The sequence below is a fragment of the Mytilus trossulus genome, chromosome 3, assembly GCF_036588685.1.
Source record: "Mytilus trossulus isolate FHL-02 chromosome 3, PNRI_Mtr1.1.1.hap1, whole genome shotgun sequence".
Taxonomy (NCBI): Eukaryota; Metazoa; Mollusca; class Bivalvia; order Mytilida; family Mytilidae; genus Mytilus; species Mytilus trossulus.
This window is the reverse complement of record NC_086375.1, coordinates 43,696,243-43,709,477: the sequence shown is the minus strand read 5'-3', so window position 1 is coordinate 43,709,477 and position 13,235 is coordinate 43,696,243. Positions and strand designations below refer to the sequence as shown.

The window sequence follows — 13,235 nt, the reverse complement described above, 5'->3', positions numbered from 1 at the left end:
TATGGTTTACAAATGAATTTCTATAATAACATGTTTTGTAATGTTGTTTCTTATTTATAAATAAAATTTAGTTTTATTTTAAGATTTGTAATATTCTTAACTGTATTGTGCATAGTCTGCATGTACTAATTTGATTCAATCTATACAAAGGAATCCAGAACAACAACAACAACAAAATGTCATTTGCTTTGATAAGATTATTTTGTTCACGAGGCGTTTTCCTAAATAGATATCCTGTGGTATCAGATACAACATACACTTACATCAGTTGTTCGACCTGTTAGTCAAATGCGTTTTGTTTAATTAAAATACACTTTTTCACTTTTTTGGTCTTTTGGAAAATCTTGTTTGTGCTGTTTTTAGACCCTTCTACAACGAAATTTGTTTTACATGCACACGTATAAAAATTGCGGTTTTTATCCAACGCAATCATAGGTTTGAACGTAGTTTTCAATTTAGACTCGTTTATTTTTTTTTGTTTGGGCTTGTATCCTATTTTCCCTCCGGTTTATATGACCCGTTCATCCTATATTGACTCTTAAAATTCAAGGGTCTATCTAAAAGATGAGGGTACTTTTTTTTCTAAAAATAAGGGTATGTTTCCAACACAAAACCTTTGTGTTTTGAAATTAAGATGATATTCTAAACAATGAAAAAAAACCATGTGAAAGCTTTTAGCACTTTACATAACACAAAATATATTATTATCCACCATTTATCTTTAATAGGAGGTAGATAGTCTTTCTGATTTGTGTAGCAATGTTAAATTGTATCAATGATGTATGAGCTGAAAATGAAGTTTTAAGGATATTACTATACAGTTACAGGAGGATCATGTAATAACATCCCTAAATAAGATATCATGTTCCGTGGTGTCTTACATATGTTAGGAATTGTCGTGCCTATTTCAATAAATAAACAACAGAAGATAAATATAGAGCCAATAAAAAAAAATGTGTTCTAAAATAGAAAATTTAAATGAAAAGATATCTTTTTACAAAGAGTTCTTACACAATTTAGAGCAAACTTCTGCAAAGAAGATATCCCGAGTGTATGATTTTTTTCTTTTGAAACAAAAAAAAAGGTAGGTATGTCTCTCCTTCGGACATAATTTTTTCAAAAACAGAAAATTTAGTAAATTAAGACCCATATAACTTTAAAAGTAACACACTAAGGTATATTTTTTATTACATATTTGAATTAACAAGCTGAAAAAAAAGATTGTATAGACAAAAAATCACCTTGTGATCACATTGGTATCGTATGCCCTCAAACCGACATGTATTAATGTAATACTTAACAAGAGTAGTTAAAGAGTTTAAGGAAACCAATCATGGTTCTGATCCAGGAATTATAACTGTTGCATTGAATATATTAATAGAAAATTTCATGTATGTAGAAAATGTGCCAAATTGACTATATTGAAAATAAACAGATTTGTATAAAACAATACAAATAGTTTCCGGAGTTTCGTTCCTACAGGAACTGCACATACTGGCTTTTTAAAACCAACATTGTTCTGTATTGCAATTTTATCAAGAATTTTACCTAATATTTTTAACTGAAATATTCAAAATTGAGTTTAGTACAATAAAACGGTTTGCTACAAATAAAATGCCGATGTTTCATATAATAATTGATAGGAATATTAAAACTGTTTTAAATAAATTAAAACTTTTCATTTGATATGCATGTAATTCTCTTTTTTACAAGCTTTCGGTATGATATGTAGAATACAATGGTATTCCATGAAATTATGATTGACGTTATATTTTCAGAATTTATATTAGCCTTTTCAGGTAAATATCTTTTCACGACCCCTTCGATAATGTTTTTAGTAACAATGTTAAGGATATTCCAGTAAACAAAAAATATTTTTTTCTAAATGCTACTATTGAGTATAGTATAATTTGTTTACATATCAACTGGGGTTTACGTAATCAGCAAGAATTTGCCTGCTCTTAGTTTGTTGTATGGCTCAAATAATTTATTAAGAGTGTTGAATACAATTTCAGAGGGTGTCAAAGTTATTTTATCCAGGTCATCTTCGATGAGAAACCAAAAACATTATGTCTGGTATGTTTACCACTCCCTTTCATACATGCACAGCCCTATCAAAACTTTGTATTTAACCTGACCTCAGAAAAATATTGTTTGATATTATCCAAAGGTGTTAACAGATATATAAGACTATAGATATGGTAAAACAGTTATGATATCTTTATTGAAAAATTATGATTGGACACATTGTTTATTCTTCACAAGTCAATTGAAAACCTAGTTGAATAGAACTGTGTAAACAGCCTCTGTTTGATTGCTATTTATTTCATATTAGTCATTACTTGTATGTATCATTGGTTTTCATCACAAAGGAATCCCATGTGGAGAAACGTACACATATTCAATTTTCAGTATTTGCAAATGGATGTTTGAGGAGATATATATGAAAATTGCATACAAGAACAGTCAATCACAATATAACTGAACATTAGCACCTACTATTTTTCTAGTCTGGGTGTATTCATTATACCGTTCACAGCTTCACGTTTTATTCCGGTATGCCTTTAATATCAATTCAATGACCTATAGATTACCATAGTGTTAAACCTTTTGTCAATTGCTGTTTGTGACAACCATACATTATTTATTTAACAATACAAGTCAGTGGGGAACATGGAATATAAGAAACGTGTCAATTTATATAAATAAGTCATACGGGATTTTTAACATGAGTTCACTAATAACTTATTTTCAACGCATGACAATTCAGAGTTTTACAAATGGTAAAGATTGCCTCTCATTGAGATGTTAACCTCGAGTTGTTTGTATTTACGAAACGCTTCCTTTCGTATAAATTTAGATATTTGTAGAGCATACTCGAATCTTTCTTGCATTGAAATATCTTACTGACTTAGGAAATCCTCAAATTAAGATGTTTAATGAGACAAAAATAATTTTCAGCATGGCAGAAGTACCAATGGAGTTGATGTCACTTATTCTCAAGAACAAGGAAGTAAAACACAACCAGCTTCTTAAAACTTGCCTCATATTTATCGACATTTGGCATAAAGTTTTGGGACTTTCTATTTCAATGTACCACCAATGCTAAGAGTTAGACAAGCCATTAATAACCACAGCCAATCCTTTAATATCGAATTAATATAAATCGTTTTGAGTTCTGTTTACTAAATTGTAAATAGATGTGATATCAGTTGTTATTAAAACAAATCGTTTTTATGTATGTTGGCATTTTGGTTTTTGTTGCTTTCCGGTGTTTTTGTTGTTCTTCTTATAGTTGATGTGTTTCCCTCGGTTTTAGTTTCTAGCCTTGATATGTTTTAGTTTGATCAATCGATGCTTTTTTAATAGCGTTATGATACTGTTGTCGTTATATAGCAAAATCAGCTTGCCAAAAGGACAACTCATGGTATGTTTTCAAAGAAATAGATATACTTGACTTTGATCTTCTGTGTCCATCTACCCGTGATCTAATATCTCCACAACTAAAACTTTCGTTTTCTCAGAAAAAAAATCACTGATCAACTAATTCACCATTCTAACACGCATTGAAGGTAACCGAATATACCGAGAAATTGTTAGTGTTCTGGGGAAAAAATCAGTTAAGGTTGATTCATTAGCTGATTATTGGTTGCTTATCGTCATTCAAGTATTAAGAAATAATTTACCGGTAAAATTAGACAGAAACTATCAAGTAGAAAATAAACCAACTTTAAAAACAATAAACGAAAAACAGATATGAGACACAGTAACAAATGACAAGATTAGATGGCACTTGACTGGGGACACGCAAATACAAACTATAACTGGACTAAACATGTATTTGAACGAGAACACCCATCCCAACATTGTGCAAAGTTGACCAGCACAACTTAAAGAAAAATCTCTGAAAAGGCTTGATTAATCAAATCGACAAAAAAGACTAAAACAACTAATATAAAAAAGAAACAAAATACCGACCTGAGAGTTCTCTTATTTGCTGAAAAAAGCGTTTTGAAAAAAATTAGCTTATTAATAATTAGTTCACGTCCAACAGATTAAGTGTAAAGATTTCATAAATACTCTGAACAAAATATGTCCTTGCATAATGCCAAAAAATGAAAACTACAAAAATACTGAACTCCGAGGAAAATTCATAAAGGAAAGTCCCTAATCAAATGATTATATCAAAGGCGCAAACACATCAAAACGTAAATAAATAATAGCGACAGGATGTAGGACCCAATGGAAAATGAATAAATAATAAGTTAAGTTTTATCTAATCAAATACAAATGTAATTTTCGTACCGATTAACCTCTTCAAAGGTTTAACTATGGTATAAAATTATTACCCTATATAAAAAATCATTCAAAAAGATCAATAAATTAAAATAATCGAATTTAAATTCAAAGTCTACGGTTTTATTGCTAATTTGGAATAATGACGGCCATCCTGTAGGGTGTTGCGCCGTTTTTTTTTTAACAGCATTACTGTAAAAATGAGACTGGCATCTAATTTAAAAAAACAAAAATGCTTCTTTTATGCACAAACTTCAAAATCACAAATTTGTAAATATTAAGGAATTTAATTTTCATTTTTACATAATTTATGGTAGCAAAATTATTGACCTAATATTTTCCAGTTATAAACATAGATAACAGTAATTGAAATTAAAAAAGTCGCTACAGATCCGGACATGGCGAACGAGTTGGGAAATATACACTTGAGTTTTGTTTTAGATGATGTCTGTACTTGGTACATAACCCCAACAGTGCAGATATCTTCATGTACTTTAAACCTTATCCTTCACTTAAAAAGACTACCAATTAAGTATCCACTCATCCTACTTATGACCATCGTAACGTGTGTACAATATTATGGTACAAGTATATATGAAAAATACTGAATTGTATAGTACATACAAATTAACAATAAAAGTTAAAACCAGTTTTCTAAGATTGTCAGGATATTGTTCATATTAAAGTACAATCTATCTCTACGTTGATTGACTGGGATATTTGAAACATTTAAAATTAAATGAACATAATGATGCCGATGTTTTCATGGATTTTTTATACAGTGTATATGGCTACTCCATATAACTACAGAACTGCAACCATAATATGTTTTCTTAAATATACTCGTGTTGGTAGAAAAAGTATCAAAATGATTTTCTTGTCCAAATCATTTTATCTGTAGAGTACATATAAGAATACTTATTTGTTTTATGCAGGATTTATTAACATGATTTTCATATTCTAATAAATGATAACTGAACAGAGATAATTATTTCAAATATCTTCGATACAATGGATATTTTATCATAATGCAATCTTCTGTCAGTAGTATGAATGTCAATTTGACTCTATGTTTCCAAAATGGTAAAATTCATCGCAAACAAAGTTAACATTAAACGACATAATATTCAACCCTTTATGTTTTACTGTTTTTGAGTTCTAATATTTTCAAAACAAAACCTCTGTGTTTTAAAAGAGAGATAACACTTATTTAAAACATTGGTAACCGTGTAGCACAGAGCATAATAAATCATATTGTGGCCCATCATTTATCTTTGAAAGGAGGTACACATGTTTTTAACAGCCTTTCTATTTGGAAGTTATGTTCAATCGTATTAATCGGTCATATTATAGCTAGATAAATGTACAGCACAATTCCCGGTTTGTCCTACAATCATTTTTATATATATATATATATATATATAATGAAATATTCATACAATAATACATACAAATATATTTTTTATAACAAAGGAGTAAGTTCTGAAAGGGCCATATTTGGCCCCAATTATAAAGTTCATAGTTACAAGACAATAAATGTTGTAAGTTTCCCTAAAGACATGTTAGAAAGTTAAACAGAACTGTTTTTGTCAAAGTTTAATTCTAACACGTTGATTTTTACATCCAAAAAAGGTCAAAATAAGGGATTTTGGTGAAATTTGACAAAATCAGCTAGATTTCAACCGAATGAAGGACCAGGAAACATAGAGCGCAGGTGTCGACAAGCTAAAGATTCAAATAAGACATGTGAAATGTCTTCACAAACATTATTTTAAAAGATATTTGTTGTCGACGTATGCGCTCTATGTTTCCTGTGAAATAATCTATGGAAATTTACCCATTTTCATTGATTTTTTCGTGTAAAATCAATATGAGTACAACTTGTGACGTCATAATGTCGCGCAGAAACGTAAAATTTTCAACAAAATGGTTTATATCCTAGCCAGTCAATGTATTAGCTATAATTTATCGTGATATTGGTCGATAAATCTGAATTTGAAATTTACGCTAAAAAAGGGGGCCATTTTAGGACCTTATCGAACATACTCCTTTGAATAGACAAGATAAAAATTGATTCTGTGGACAAAAATTACCTTGAGATCAAATTTCGGTATCGTATGCGCTTAAAGCGACATGAACTAATGTAATACTTAACCAGAACAGTGAAATGTTAAACAAATAGATCCCTCGCTCTAAATCAAGAATAATAACATTTGAATATCCATTGAAAACATAGATAAAAACAATTGTTGAAAAAATGCCAAAATGTCTATCTCTTTTATAAGTGGACGGATTCATATAAAAAGTTGCTAATATTTTCCCCTGAGTTTCATTACTGCAGGAATTGTACATACTGGCTTTTTTAACCCACATTTTCAGTATTGCATTTGTAGCAAGAATTATATGTATTTTTTTTAACTGGAATATAATGAATGTGTTATATTTAGTACAGCAAAAAGGTTAACTATTCGATTGAAGTTATCGTACTTCTCTCTTATTTTTACAAGCATTCGGTAGCATATGCAGTATGTAATGGTATTCCAGGATTATCGTTATATTTTGCACTGAAATCATACAAAGATAAACATATCTGCTCTCTTTGAGTAAATCCATAATAAATAATACTCTTTATTCATACCAATTCTGGTAAAAGATATTTTATTATATATTTATATATGTTATCGTTTCACGACTTCTTTGGCAATGTTATTAGTGCAAGTGTTAACGATATTCCCGTTAGCCAAAATTTCTTTCCATAAGCTATTTAACTTGTTGAAAAACTGTTTAATTCTACCAGGAGTAAACGTGATGAGGCATATTTTGCCTTCCAAACATTTGTTGTACTGATCAAATCAATTATTAAAAGTATTTTCAATGAAAATAAAATCACGGGGTCTAAAAATATATTAATCTTTGTCATTTTCAACGAGAAACAGAAAATACTGTATGTCGAGTATTTTTACCCATCCCCCTATTCATACATTCATACCATTACTTTTTCTACCTGACCACAAAATGCAAGAGATAATCTTTTCAGTCTGTTTGATCAGGCAGGTTTAGCAGAAATAAATTACTTTGGATAAGGTAAAATAGATATGATACCTTTATTGAAAATTAAGATGGACCCTGAGTAGACTCTTGCATAAATCGATTATTAACAGTGTTTCTAACCGTTTTGATCTGAGCGTCATTGATGAGTCTTGTGTAGATGAAACGCGCATCTGATGTTTTAAATTATAATCCTATTACCTTTGATAACTATTGGATAGAAAAATTTAAAAAGAAAAACAACAAAAATACAGAACTCTAGAAGATTAAAAAAGGAAAGTCGCGTATCTAATGGGAAAATCAAAAACTCAAACAAATCAAACGAATCGATAACAACTGTCATGTTTCTGAATTTGTTCAGGTATTTCCTTATGTAGAAAATAGTAGATCAAAATATTTTGATGGATTGTACGTTTTAAAGGCTGACTATTTCATATAAGTCATTAACGCTTGTGTTTATATTGTTTCCATCACAATTGAATCAACAGGGTTCACATATATTCATTTTTCACTACTGCAAATGGACGTTTGAGGAGATGTATATGCAAATTATATACAAGAACAGTCAATCATTATAATAATTGAATATTAGCACTTGATAGTCTGTCTAGTCTGGATGTTATTATTATATCATTCACAACTTAACGTTTTGTTCCTGCAAGCTTTTTTTAAATATCCCTTTAACGACCTGTAGATTTATATACACTTAATAATGTTAAGTGCTTGTCTGTAGCTGTTTGCGACAACCATACAATATTTAATAATCAATATAAGTCATGGGGGATATGGAACATAGGAATGGTGTTAGTGTTCATATCTGAATAACTCATTCTGGACTATTTATTGTCAGTTCACTCATAACTTATTTAAACATAGGGCAATTCAGAGCTTTACATATGATAAAGCTAGCTTAGGCGTGATGTTAAAGATATGTTGACCTGTTGTTGTTTGTTTTACGTTCGATTGACTTTTACTAAACAAATATTGTATTTGAATTTGTTTTCAGGAGCATTTTCAGGTTCTCGTATAAAATATGAAGCTGAAATATTCTTAAAAAATGAGTTTTTCCACAAAACTTGAAATGATTATTAAGACCAAAATAATTGTCAGTATATAAGAATTCTTAATGGAGGTAATGTCACCTACTGTCAAAAACAAAAAACGAAACCAGCTGTTTATGAGTTATAGAACGTACCAAGTTATTAGATCGTGACAATGGCGGACAATAAGTTGTAAAAGCAGAAACAGCTCAATGTTTACTTCCAAAGAAGTAAATACACAAGTTATGTGGGATGCACTTTTATTTGCATCTTCTCCTTCTCCTTTTATTGGCATGACTTTATATTGTGTTTGTTTAGAAAGGCCTGATATACTCCACAACACAAGCTAGACCAGTCTTAAACATGATCAATGTATACCAGTTTATCATTCGAATCAAGAAATGATAAACGGGAAAACAAATTTATTCTTCTCAAAGCATAAATTATGAAGCATGAACACATATATTACGTACACATTTATTCAATAAAGTAAAAATGTTCAGTATCTTCAAAACGCTACAGTTCAATTATTGTTGTTAAACTTTTCTTGTAAAACATTTCACGAACGAATGAATCAATGAATGTATTCTCATACACTAGTTTATTCTTAGTAACAGATAAAATAACAAACCATATATGATACATATTTTGTTTTGAATGTGTGGAAATAGATAACAACAAAAAAGTAGGGTTTCCTCAACAGGAGGACAGACTCTCACTTTCTATGCATGTTTTCCATCGCAACAACATTTTCCGATGAAAATAAAGGATTACATTAAATGATTTTAACATTTTTAATCCAATAATGTGGTAAAGCTTTAATTTTTTTTGTTAATAGTTTTACATGACATGATGTAGAGAAATTCATTACCAATATCTCTGACATTAAAAAAATCTATCCTATCTCGATACAGTTTGCATCCTTCCTTTCTCGACAAACAAATGATGGTTTTCGGATCTAATTCACACAAGTATATACAAAGCTGTTTTTTGTCTAGTTCTGATTTCGGCATAATATTAAACCAAATGGGAAGCCTATTTAATGGAGTGCGTATATTTCCTCATATCTTCAGTATACCTATTCGATCAACACAACGTTTTTGCTGACGCTCTAAATTTCTGATCAAAGAATCCGTAAACATACGGGTTAACAATATTGTTAACAGTAGTCATGTGATCTATAAATTTGAACACAATGGTCTCTGTCTGGCTAATTTTGATCCAAAAATAACGATCCTTGATCAACGAGAAAAGTAAAAATATTTGTGGTAAGTATGACAGTATGAACGCCAAGCTTATAACCATAAACATATACGAAAACTTTCTTGAGGATGCTGGCTCTTGATTTTCAGATGTTGACTTTATTGGTTTCGAATAATTTGACAGAGGAACCACCACTTTTTCTTTGCGTATTTCTTGTTCATTGTTAGTGAGTGAAAAATCTGTTGAATTTGCCTCGGTAATACTAGTTCCATCCTGAGCGACGTAAAATGTTGATCCAGATATTTCTTTCGATACATTTGATCTCGCCGGCTTCGTCGAGTTTCTTCTTGCGTTTGTATTCCGAATGATAGTGTAAATTTTCCTAGCTATTAGGGAATTCAAAATTATAAGTTCGAGCATAACAGATGTTATAACGAAAGATATGAAAAAGATAAAACCTAGGATAGAATCACTGTTTTCGTTTACTTCAAACACGTCTGCGCCACATATATATCCTGTGACATTCAATGCAGGATTAGGTATGGGTAAGATTTCATCCCAAATGACAAATGGTGCGCCAGTACCAGTGGCTAGAAGGAATATAAACACAAGAGATGCGCGACGCCATCGTAGAGTAAGCTGCGGTCCAAATGGTCGGCATACTTTCAAATATCTCTGTAAAGTTATAATGCCGAGAAAGTATATAGAAGCGAAGGTAAATATATTTACAACAAACCATAGATAACGACACGCATTGATGTCTCGAAAATTGACAGGAAGTAATGTTCTCCAAAGCTCGAATGGCACTCTCAAAATAGTTGCCAAAAGATCGACCAATGCTAAGATGGGAATGAAATATCTACTGTCACTTTCCTTCCTAAGCTTTACTTGATATACAATCAGAACCACTACATTCCCAAATACTCCAACAATGAAATAAATAATCAGGAAAACGTCATGCACAATGTATTTATAGGCTTCTTCCAAATTCCATGCATTTAAAATCTCCTCTTCTGAACGATTCATTTTGTTGTGTTTCTTTTAACCTAGTTGAGACTGATGCGACGAATCATTTGACTAAAACTTAATATGATTATATACATTTTAGTTCTTCCTCGTTGATACGGCGAAACACCTACAGTCCATCCGATATGTTACTTCAAGAGTCATTTCCGTATTTCAAATAAATATATATATATATATATATACTTAATGATGTGTTTTTTTTTAAATATGAATCGGACGTAATTCTGTATAAGTGTATTTAATATCTTTTCATTCTCAAGTATTCTGACAGTCAAGTATTTCACCGGCAAGTATTTCATATATAAACTTTCTCTAAAATGATAATTTTTCCTGATATAGATAAATACAGCTGTAAAAAAATATAATTCATGAATTTCTAATAAAGATGAAATAAGCTATATATCTATGTCGGAAGATTCGTTCCGATAAAATAATTTAACATCGTGAACTATTTCCAACTTTCTTCCGATACAATTCAATCCCAGAAGAATAATAATAAAAACAGAAGGACATGTTTTGTCAATAGTGATGATTGTATATAAAGATATATTTCCGGTTGACCGACTTTTGTCGGAACTACAACTGACTTTTGAAAAAAAAAGACTGTTCGTGAGAAAATGTGTGTCCTACCTACACGATTAGTATATCTAAATGTCACGAAATAACATTTATTGAATTCAAATCGTAAGTCACAACTTACGAAAAATTTATACTTTTAAATTAGTAGACTGTGCATCATCATAAGACAAGGTTATAAAAAGTTGCATCTAACATGTATACTCTTCATCTTAATTGGTCGATTATTTGAGTTTGCATTAAGATATAACATAATTCATTTTCGAAGAAATAAAGCATTAGTCATAATTTTAGCTAATCTTAAAACTGGGTTGATTTATACTGATTTAAACTGCCTTTTCTGCATATATTGATTCCTTTCACTGTGTTTCATGACTAGAGCAATTATATAAATGCTAGTCTGAGAAAACAGAATGTATATCCTCTATGATTTGTGGTACTGTCATTGCCTATAAGCTATTAACAATTCTTGGTTTGACAAAGTGATAATAAATCATTCTCAAAGACATTTTACCATTTAGTTATTTCTCTTAAAACTGCTTTTAAACACCAACACATATTTTAACCTTAATTGGTTGTCGAACTGAATAGACAAGACACACATCTGATACTGAATGGATGATAGTTATACAAGTGCAATGACATCTATCTTTAGTCAGCGAAGTTAATATGTTTTGACAAGCTAAACTTTAAAACAATATTAGAAAATGTTAACCTAAATACGAGTATACATGCACAGTTCTATTGTTAAGTTTCTAAAGAAGCAAAATCAATTGACAACACTCGTAGGAAATTAAATTAAGTCAGCGAAGTTAATATGTTTTGACAAGCTTAACTTTAAAACAATATTAGAAAATGTACCTAGATACGAGTGTACATGCACAGTTATATTGTTAAGTTTCTAAAGAAGCAAAATCAATTGACAACACTCGTAGGAAATTAAATTAACCATGTGAAACATAAGTTTTGTAATATGCAACCTCTTCATTTGGGAATTTTTTATAGACCATAATAGCAGTTGAACAAACATAAATAGCCACCACAAAGAGCTGTTGATAAACAAATATGGTCATAGCAAGGTTCTCAACGATTACAAAACTCCTCTTGTTCAAAGTCGAGATGCTTCCGGGTAAAATCATGTTACGTTCCCTACAGTGTTGTCTTATACGTTATGAAAAACTATAGACGAAATTTACACAAAGGCACCTCCTGTATGTTACATGAATATGCAACATAGTAATAGGTAAAGAAAACACGAAATTGTTTAACAAAAAACTGGTATATTTATTTACGTATTTAGTTGTTCTAGATCTATTTACTTACCCTGTGTTTTCTTCTACATCCACAAATGTATAGTTGGTTGGTACTTAAAAAAATAATATGGTAAAGATTTGCTCAGCTGGAATATTACTTATCGTCTAGAATCAAAAATATATTAATATGTCACAAAAACGAATGACAATGCAAACCGAACCCGAGACTCGATATCAAAACATTATCATTAATGTTTTGTTGAACTAAAAACTTTCTGACATGCGTACAAACTATTGTCATATGAGTTCTTAATTAGAAAGTTTAGATTATAAATTCAACGGTTATAAAAAATAAATTACAAATGTCCAAAACCTGACATTTTTTATAAATTTAAAATATTCTGCAAATTATTTTATGTCTCAGAACTTGGAAAATACGTAACACCAACGCATTCTGTGTGATTTAATTAGTCACAAAAATTAATAACCACAGTTTGAAGCTGTGTATAATTAAATGAATGAGTCAACAAGTGTCAACTTGTTTACGTTCAATGTTCATCTTGAAAGTATAATGTTCCCCTTTCGACACTTTATTTTAGTGAGTTTAATTAATAAAGTAACATCCAAACACTTGTACTGATGAATTATTTCAATTAGACAAAACAAATTATAAGATGATAATATCTGAATCTGCTCTTGAATATTTAATTATTTCAAATGAAGCAAAGTTCAACGCGTTTATTTCACTTAATTTTTTAGAGCTAAGAATAACCCCAGGAGGACTATAAAGACA

At 30.2% G+C, this 13,235-nt stretch overlaps 1 protein-coding gene across 1 annotated transcript; it reads right to left on the bottom strand.

Annotated features, from left to right (window-relative positions):
• Window positions 1–8,789: 8,789 nt before the first annotated feature.
• LOC134711548 (olfactory receptor 9A1-like) lies at window positions 8,790–10,768 on the bottom strand. The gene has a single exon (XM_063572198.1). The coding sequence runs from the start codon at window positions 10,611–10,613 to the stop codon at window positions 9,471–9,473; it is 1,143 nt and encodes a 380-aa protein (XP_063428268.1). The 5' UTR covers window positions 10,614–10,768; the 3' UTR covers window positions 8,790–9,470.
• Between the last annotated feature and the right edge of the window lie 2,467 nt (window positions 10,769–13,235).

Coding starts and splice junctions, on each gene's coding strand:
- LOC134711548 (XM_063572198.1), bottom strand. CDS start 10,613: ATGAATCGTTCAGAAGAGGAGATTTTAAATGCATGGAATTTGGAAGAA.